At 33.4% G+C, this 10,208-nt stretch overlaps 1 protein-coding gene across 1 annotated transcript in view; it reads left to right on the top strand.

Annotated features, from left to right (window-relative positions):
• Positions 1-2,293: 2,293 nt before the first annotated feature.
• Positions 2,294-10,208, top strand: part of LOC110033943 — an 11,393-nt gene continuing 3,478 nt past the window's right edge. Inside the window, exons 1-2 of the mRNA XM_020738126.1 lie at positions 2,294-2,424; positions 8,887-9,089. Of these exons, the coding sequence (XP_020593785.1) occupies positions 2,329-2,424; positions 8,887-9,089 (299 nt within the window). The 5' untranslated portion in view covers positions 2,294-2,328. The remainder of the gene's footprint in view (positions 2,425-8,886; positions 9,090-10,208) is intronic.

Raw genomic sequence — 10,208 nt, 5'->3', positions numbered from 1 at the left:
ATACTCCGCCCAAAAGCCACCACGAAGAAGCCTAAGAAGAACAATTTTCTTCTTTGTCTTTCTTCTTCCTTCTACTTCAAGGAACTATCGCTTGCACTTCTCTTCCTCTGCCCCAAGGAAACCTTCCTCTATCCCGAGAAAACCGAAGAACTCAAACTGTGACTTCTAATGTGACTTCTAAAACTGGACTTCTAAAACTGAAGGAGAGCGGTCCAAAGCCTTTTATCACGAGCAGGAAGGAACAAAGAGATGCTTCGCTTCGCAACAGATGAAGGCGGGAGCGGTTGGCGCCTACGGTTCGCGAATCGACTCCAGAGGGAACAATCGCGACTGTTTCATGATAGAAGCTGGAGCGCGAAGCGGGAGATCGCGAGTTTCGCGATCGGGTGAGGTCGGAGCGGGAAAAATCGGGCTTCAACGCTTAACAATCTCCTACTTGGAGACCGATACACCTGCTACAATATCTTCTTCCTCAAACTGTTTTCCTCCACTGATTGTGTCGTCCATTTCTTCAAACATGAATCCTCCATGAATCCTCTAACTTGAATCCTCCACCTCTGCAACTCAAAGCCTCTGTCTTCACTTCAGAAGACTTCAGTTTCTCAAGAGTAATACCCTCAATCAATATATCAACAGACTCCATATAGCTTTGCACCCCCAAGCTATTTCCTGGGTCACTCTTGTCTCTTCTTTACAACTTCCACTGCATGGGCAACAACCTGTCTCTGCTAAAAGCATTTTTCAACAAGTCTAGCCCTGTACCTCTTACCGTCTCTTTCTGACATCACGCTCAGTCTTCACCAGGTACACCCACTTATTGTATAATGCCTTCTTCCTAGATGGAAGATCTGCCAACTCCCAAGTCTGATTTTCTAGCAGAGAATTCATCTCCTCATTCATGGCTAGCTCCCACTTGCTCAAATTTTTATCTTGTAAGGTTTCTTCATAACTTTGAGGTTCTTCAACATCCGTCAGTAGAATGTAGTTTAAAGTTGAAGAATAATGCTATGGAGAACGTATAACCCTTTCTGACCGGCGAACTGCAATTGTAGCGGTAGACTGCTCTGAAACTGACTATGGAACAATAGAAGTGGATGCCCCGGATCCACTCTCCTCATCACCTGCATCTCTGTACTGCACTGTGGCCTCTGACAAATCTTCAAATCTTGCCAACTCAGATTCCTTTAGTGTTGTTTCAGAAACTCTACTGGATTTTTCCTTGTACATAACATTCTCATTGAAAATCACATTCCTCGACCCTAATCATCCCAGAAACGATATCCAAATGCATCATCTCCATAGCCAATGAAATAACACTTCTTTGACTTAGCCTCAAGCTTACTTCAAGCATCAGGATTAATGAGAATATAAGAACGAAAACCAAAAGTCTTAAGGTGAGAAAATTTTACCTTTTTCTCACTCCAGACTTCTTCAGATAATTCACAATTTAATGGAACATATTGCCCCATGTTTATCAAATAAACTGCAGTACTGACCGCTTCTACCCAGAAAGTATGTGGTAGTCCGACGTGCAATCTCATATTTATGCGCTACACAATACCATTTTGTTGTAGTGTCCCTGGAATGGTCTTCTCCATTCTGATTCCCTGAGCTGCACAGTGCTCCTTGAATCCACCATCAATATACTCACCACCATTGTCAGACCTCAGACATTTCAATTTTAAGCATGTCTCTGTCTCAACCATGACCTTCCAAATCTTGATATTGAATACACTAAATACATCAGATTTATACTTCAAGAAATAAACCCATACATTTCTGCTATGATCATCAATAAATGCGATGTAGTAACGAGAGTCTCCAAGAGATGCCACTGGAGAAGGTCCCCACACATCTGTGTGTACAAGATCCAACTTTACTCAATAAACTGACATTCTTCTGTTTCTCCAGAATAACTCTCACAGATGCCGAGATCAACTAACTTCAATTCTTCGCCCTAAATTTCACAACATAAATAGTCAGCTTTATTCACAAATCTTTTTATCCATTTATTTTTAAAAATTGTAATTAAAAAATCTCAGATGTATAAAAATATAAGAATGAATGATTTGCACGATAATGCTTCTATTTAAAATTCATAACTTATACTCGGTTGCGAATTCGGAAACGCGTAGATCAGAAAAAACTCGCCAAAATTCAATTAAATATCAATCAATTTAAAATATTACACTCATTAACTTTTTTTTTTTTTAACCAATTAAAATTGTCTCAATCTTAAAATAAATTTTTAAAAAAGAAAATCAATATAAAGACAAGTTTCCAGCTTGCTTTTTGTCATTTTGGTGATTGGGAGCTGCAGAAAGGCGAATGGAGAAGAAGGTGGCTGTGGTTTGTGGCCTGGCGGGCTTTCTTGGTCTTCTTTCGGCTGCACTTGCCTTTGCTGCGGAGGCTACGAGGATTAGGGTTAGTCGAACTTCCTATCTTCTTGCATGCTGATCACTATTAGTTGTTTTTCGAACTGCGCATGGTTTCTCCATTTTCGTTTGTTTTCTAGAGTTCTAGGTTTTCTAGGCATTTGTGGAGCAGAGAGGATGGCGAATTGTAGAGGTGGGCAGCAAGGCGGGAATCGCCGAGCAGTTGGGTATGTTTCGTGTGCAGATGAGTGGAGTGGCTGGAGTCCACATGGCTAGGCTGACGGCAATTTATGCCCTAACTCTGACGAGCGTCCCTCCCTACTCTCCTGGTTTTGCCCGAAAATAACAGTATTGTTACTTTAGGGTGTTAATTAGATAAAATTCATAGTTTCAGGTGGTATGTATGTAAACCCCCCTTGTTTCTATTGCTGCTGCCGGTCTTTGGGGGCCTCAAAATTGTGATGTTTTTTTTAATTGGTGATATCAGAAGTTTTTACGTGGAAAATCCAGAAAAGAAAAAAATCACGGGGCTGACATAGCTGAAGAGTACTACAGTAAAAAGATGATTACTGTTGTAACCACTTGTCCCATTGGTGGAAAAGGGTTATTAGGTTTTCCAAATTACAACGTCGACCGACGACAACTAATAGCGATTTGTGGCCTCCGGTCGGTGGTGATTGACGGTGTTTCGTAGTGATCGATGACAGTCAGTAGTGTTTGACAGCGATAGGAGTGTTCGACGGCAGGCGTTGGTTGTGGACAGCGGTCGGCGGTTGTTGACGGCGGCAGAGAGGTGTTGGACTTCAATTTTTTCTCAAAGCTTCAAGTATTTTTTCAAGACTCAAACTCTCCTCTCCCCCCTCATGGTCAGACGATTCAAAAGACTTCCCTCTATCATATGGCATTTTGAACATCTGAGTGCCTTAATGATGTAAGAATTAAGTGATCTTGAGTTCATTGGATTCGTCTTGTCAAGACGCTTAATTTGGCTATGGACTCGTCAGAATCAAAATTCATTTTACCTTCTAAATGTGTCCAAAAAAATTTTCAAAAGCGGTTTAATGACTTGATCTAGGCTTGATTTGGTTTGGATTGGAGCAATTTTTGTAACATTGGGTTCTTCTTGTCGAGCCAGTCAGTTTGACTATAAGTTTGCTGAAATCAGAGTTCTAAATGATTTTTTATTAAGGTTTGAATATTTTTTACTCAAAAAATTACCTCGAGATCCATGTCATGCCTCAAGATTCGTGTCGAATGATGAAATTTTATTAATAGAGTATCAGTTGCCCCTTATGTTCGGGCTATATTAATTTTATTATCCAAACATATTAAAATCTGAAATGATTTTTCTGAAATCATTTTTATTTTTAATGATATGCATTCATATATATTGCAAATTTTCATGCACGCTTAATTAAAATTAGGTATTTTGAGAGAGGACTATTTATATCTTATTTCTTGTTTTAGACTTTAAGATTTGTTTGTGTATTTTAGAGATTATATCTCTGATTTCTAATATAAGGGGTGTTGTATAATTTTTAGTTTTCAAGTGGTGTGTTTGTAGCTTATGCAAGAACAGACGGTGAATGACCTCGCCATCCGCATATTATCGTTTCAGAGCTCTCATTGTTGTTTTCAATCGGGATAGTTGTTGAACAATGCTTATCCCCATCCAATTGTCGTCAAACTCACATATTACCATTCATTGCCATTGCATAATCAGCTCTCCGCTAAATCCCCTTCCTAAACACCTTCGAGGCTTCGTGAAAGTTTTAGAGGCACTAACTATCACACCCCGGGTCCGGAAGGCGACGCATACCGACAACTTAGGACGTGATGAAAGGATTCATATTTATTTTGTATTCACGAAAGGAAAAAATTTATACATGCAAGTCAAGTTAAATTTTATTTCATTTTATAAAAAAAAGCTTAACAACTGATATAACTAGAAGAAAATAAAAAATAATTGAAAAGAAACTAAAATAGTAATGGATAATTATACAGTAACAACAACAATAACAACAACAAGCATTTATCCCTCCTAGTGGGGTCGGTTACATGAATCCTTTCTCTCCATTGTGTCCTACTGAGTTTTATATTTTCATTTACTTCTAATAAATTAACCTATTGAGTTTTATATTTTCATTTACTTCTAATAAATTAAATATCATTTTTTTTATAACAGGCTAAATTATTTTTTATACAACATGCCAATATCTTTTTAGTATATCCTTACCTTTCTTAATATAAGTCGAATCTAAAATATCCACATTTTTAATCGGATTTTCAGATAGTTTACGTTTTAATGTGAACAAATCTTCTAAGACGATTTTCTCTAGTTGTGTCTGCCACTAGAGCTACACCAACCCTTTCACGAATATATTCTTTTCACATTCTCTCTTAAGTGTAAAGTCACTCATTCACCTAAGCATTCTTATCTCATCAATACCTAACTTAGTTTTATACTTCTCTTTTATAGGCCAATATTTTGCGCCATAAAGAATCACAAGTCTCACCACCATCTTAAAAACTTACTTTTAAGTCTAAGCGGCACTTTTCTATCACACAATAAGCCCGATGCATTCCTCCACTTCAACTATCCAACTTGAATTCTACTAATAACATTGTCATCCATATCACCATTACTTTGAACATTAAACCCGAGACATTTTGAAGGATTCACATTAAGTTAAATAACATTTTTATTAATTATCGAGATTGATATAAAGGTTATTAAAGTGAGGTGCTTTGATATATATATTTTATAAATGACATTGTTATTTATTGAAATAATTTAATATTTAAAATAATGGAGAGATTATTTACAAGATATTGGTCTTAGAATAATAGAATAATATTGAATATATGATGTATAATTTTAATTACTATGATATTAACAATTATCAATTAGCGTTAATAAGCACTATAACACTAAGTAGATGTGATTTGTTTAGCTGTATGGACTCTATTATATAGAAGGTTAATGGTATAATTAGTTCAACAATTTTATATGGATTTGATGTTTGATGGTAAAAAAAAAACGGTTTATAATAAAGTTGAGCATGACATAAATGAGAGCTAAAAAATGAATGCATAATAAAAACTATGTATCGTAAATTAATGATTGATTGATTGCTATTTTTTGATTAAAATTTAATTGAGAATAGTTTTAAATGGTTTGGATATGTGCAACATACAATAAAAAATAAACCTAGGGGAGGAGAAGATAAAATTAAGGTTGGAGGTTTTAAAAAGTGGTGTAAAATTGATTTTTTTTTTTGAAAATGATTTGTTAAGAATAAGTTCGACACCTTGAAAGTACTAATATGAATGAATGGAAAATGATTTTTGATAAAGCTAGCTCCGAATAGTTTGGATAAGGTTAATGATGATGTTGATGATGATAATAATAATGATAGTTTGGAGTTCTACAAATACAATTAGATCAACTATATTATAAATATTTTAGTGTTGGGAAGTAAAAAAAAATCATTAATAGATATGTTGAGTGTGGAAGAAATGAGAATATTAAGGATTATGGCAAAATTAGGAAATATTAATTGAGAAGTATAATGTAGCACCTATTGAATGAAAATTGTTAGAAAATAAATTAGGGGCTTGCATAAGGAAAACTAGAATATGTATCAATACAACTAGCAGATAAAATTAATACAATAAGATTAACATAAAAAAATGGGTGGACCATAGATGACATGGATAAAAGTTGTATGAATGGTTTTCGTGTTATTGGTTTAACATCTCTTGTAATGCTCAAAATGGATAAATGGAGAATGTGGATTTATAAAGCTGACCTCAAATAGTTGGGATAAGCCTTATTGATGATTATAATTTAGATTTTATTCTTGAATAAATCAAGAGGTAGTTTGGTTTAGCATTATTTGCAATAAACTGATATTTAAATGGTTAGATAATTTAACAAAATTAATTGATTTAGAGAAATATTGTACATTAATTATGGCTAACTCACAAAAAAGAAGTAAAAACTTTTGGGAAGCTCATTAGATACTTGAACAAACCCTCTAGATACTTAAAACAAATTCTCTACTTCATTCAAGTCCTCTTTCAATGGGAGAAGGCTTGAGTGGAGGTGAAGCATGCAGTTATACAAGTGCATGATTTTTGTTTATTTTTATGACTTTAAAATTTTAAATGCTGTTTATATTAGAAAATTACTGATGTATTGCTTGCATTGATTTTCTAGTATTTCTCATTTTCATCAAAAAGTAACAAAAAGTTGTTAAATTAAGAGTTTGTAATTCATGAATTTGTGTGTTTGTATGATTTTTTTTTTTGGCATCTCATTGTTGATCTGCATTAACAAAACCTAACACGTCCTGCACCAGTTAACAACTCAAAGTAGGATCTAAGCTTTCAAAAACTACAATTAAGAATCTTAAGGTTATCTGGAAGGAGACGTGGCAAGTGAAAGCTTGAGCGGCTACGATAGAACTCTGATAAAAGTGCAAACAAAAGAAGGCTTGGAGGTTGTCGCCAGAGCAAAGTAGGATTGTTGCAACAAATTGTGTATTTATAGAATTAAAAGAACTTGAACGAGACTAGCATGAGTAGGTCACCAATCTTTTGTTAAATTGCAAATTTACTTGAATTCGCCATGTTCAGATGAATTTGTCTGATGGAAGTTGGCCATCACTTATATTAGCCTAACTTGATCAACCAAGTCAATTGGTCAAAAGCTATAAAAAAATAAAATAAAATAATGGCATTGGCTTTAGATGATTTTGGGGGGAGATGTTAAATCACTAATTTATTACTGAAATTGAGGATAGCTCACAATTAAGAGGGAAGTATTACACCTTTAATTTGTCTAACAATTCATATTTTATTCCACTAATTTCTTTTAGAAAGCACTATGTGAATGATGAGAGAGAGTGGATGGAAGGATGTTGACAGTGAATTAAGATTCTTGAAGAACTTGATAACCATTGTGTGTATGCACATTTCAAATTTTTGATAAATTAAAATAATTTTTATTTTCTCCAAGCAAGTGGTTTGGCAAAAACTATACTAGAATTAGGGTAGAGGGTGTGTTTTTTATGTTTGCTTTGTCAGTTTATCTGAGTAGTGTCCAACTTATATGAATTTTTTAGATTCCAATTAAAAAGAATGCACTTCGAACATTTTTATATGTGCTAGGTACCATTACAGAGAATCCCACTAAGCTCGTCCAATTTTAGATGAACCATAGCTTGAATTGCTACCAACTTATCAAATACTTGGTTCAAAATGTACAACAAAAGGGCTCAATTTTAGAGAATTTATTAGTATATCTGTGGTATAAGAGGGATAACTTCAGTAAAAGATGGAGAACATAGGGCAGAAGGGAATTATTTCGTTTATAAAGAAGTAGAAATTATAGAGATATTTTTTTCAAACAGAGGAATAATCATAGAGATAATTTCAGTGTAAAATTATATGCTGGTTTAAGTGGATGACAGGTTTTTAACTATAGAAAAATGATAGAAAGACAATAACAGATTCAAAGGAGGGAAGGAACTGTGTAGTAATACTACTAAAAATAGTGAATAAGAGATGAAATCCAAAAATGATCAAAATTTTGAGTCATTTTATAAGAGAGGCTTCAAAAGAAACTATTATCATCCTTTTATTTTGATGATCAAGAAAAGGTGACGGTTGATGTTGAGACCATTTTAAACTCTAAAACCAATCATTTATTTTTACTTTAAAATTTTGTTTTTATTTTTTATTATTTATTCTCTTACTGCCATTTCATATGATTTAGCTTGTTAAGTCTTAATTATCCTATGTCTATTTCTGATCAGTTGAGCTCTAGCATTTATTTTCTAGGATATAAGATATTTCATGTTACTAAGAAATAATACTTAGATATCGTAACCAGTTAGTAATGTATTTATTATCAAGTCAAATGTGAACTAACAATTTTTTTTTTATTTAACACCAACTTGATGAAAAAAAAATTTGATTTTAATGGTAAAATTTTCTTTCATTGTAAAATTTTCCTTCAATGGGGTCCAAATTCAAAACATGCGTTGTACATAATCCTAGACTGCACTCAATGACTTTCAATAGTAAAATATTTAAATAAAAATAAACTAAATATTTAATTGCATGAAGTAATGTATATATAAAAATGTTTGGAAGCATATTTATGTGTATCAAGCTCTTATTGATCTTATCCAAGCTGAACATAATTAAGCAAGTCATTGTTCGTGTTTTTCTTGTACACGATATGTATTGAAATTCTTGTTTAAGACCAGTCCGTTTAATGAATGATCACGTGTTTTAATGAATGAGTTGATCACGAGTAATTATTAAGCCGAACAAATGCTATTTAAGAGCATCAAACTTTTTTGTCAGTCCAATTACATGCTTAATGCTTGAGTTTATTAACAAATCCAGTTGAATTGAGTAGATTTTTGGTCAAAACAGGCCTATCATGAACTTTTTCCTGTCTAAGTTTAGTTAAATGGGTGTATTTCTTTTCTTTCAGGCTTCGGATGTGAAAACAAAGAATCCCGATCAATGTATTTATCCAAAGAGCCCAGCTGTATATCTCGGACTATTTTCAGCACTTGCCATTGCAATGGCTCTAGTTGTCATCAATTTTGTTACTGGGTGCGTTTTCTGCAAGAGAAATTCAAATCACCACAACACTGACCGGACTGTAGCATTGATATCATTCGTTGTTTCTTGGTAATCTCTTGGACTAGATGACTATTATGTTTCTTATACATGGAATATGGCAGATACGTTTAGATACGCATGTAGGGGTGTATATGAACCAAGATTGAGCATGTCTTCAAATTTTTTTTGGGTATTTACATACATACCACACAATTCTTATGGATTTGCATATCTAATACCTAAACATTCATATTTACATTTATAACACTCAAATTTTTAACATCACATCAAAAGTATCACCATAACTATCTTTTTAAAATAAAAAATGCTCGTTTCATGCATAGGTCTATGACATCAAGGCGTTATAAATATAAATATTAAACTTTGGTTAAGCATGTAAATACATGATAATTGTGTGGTATGTATATAAAATTTTCAATTTTTTTGTTCAAAATCGGCTCTTGTTCGAAATGGCTCTTGAATGGTGTGTTCGTGTTTGACTCGATTCAAATTTGCTTGTTCGATTTAGCTCGTGTTTGGCTCAAATTTATATCAAATAATTAAAATTTTTTTTTTGAAAATTTGCATAAAAATTATTATAAAATGTTATAATAAGTATAATTTTCTATTTTTTAAATTAATTCAAGCAAAAAAGAGTTATACACAATCAAATAAAGGTTGGTTTGTTTTCGGCTTGTTTATCACGTGATCAAAAAATTTTTTGTGCTCAGTTTGTTTTCTTAATAAACGAATCGAATATGAGCCACTTAGCAAGCCAAACATGAGTTGTTCATGAATGATGAGCTTTTTTGACAGCTCTATATGATGCACATTGCATAGTGCATGAAGTGCATGTTACAAAAGATTGATGCATTTTACATGCTACATGAATTCAAACGAGTTTGATGTTCAGAGATTTATCCTTGTCAGACTGTTGATTTTGAAGTTTCCCGAATGAATTCTATTGTTATTGTTCGAGTAGTTTTTCTTTCATGCAAATTGATGTAGCTCTTTCTATTTTATGTTCTAGTTAATTAAATGCATAAGAAGTCCTTAACAGATGGAATGAATTCTATTGTTATTGTTCCAGTAGTTTTTCTTTCATGCAAATTGATGTAGCAAGTTCACTTAACATCTCTTTCTATTTTATGTACTAGTTAATTAAATGCATAAGAAGTCCTTAACAGA

Source organism: Phalaenopsis equestris, unplaced genomic scaffold (assembly GCF_001263595.1).
Source record: "Phalaenopsis equestris unplaced genomic scaffold, ASM126359v1 Scaffold000002, whole genome shotgun sequence".
NCBI lineage: Eukaryota > Viridiplantae > Streptophyta > Magnoliopsida > Asparagales > Orchidaceae > Phalaenopsis > Phalaenopsis equestris.
Note: the sequence above shows the minus strand (reverse complement) of the source record. Positions and strands in the feature narration are given on the sequence as shown.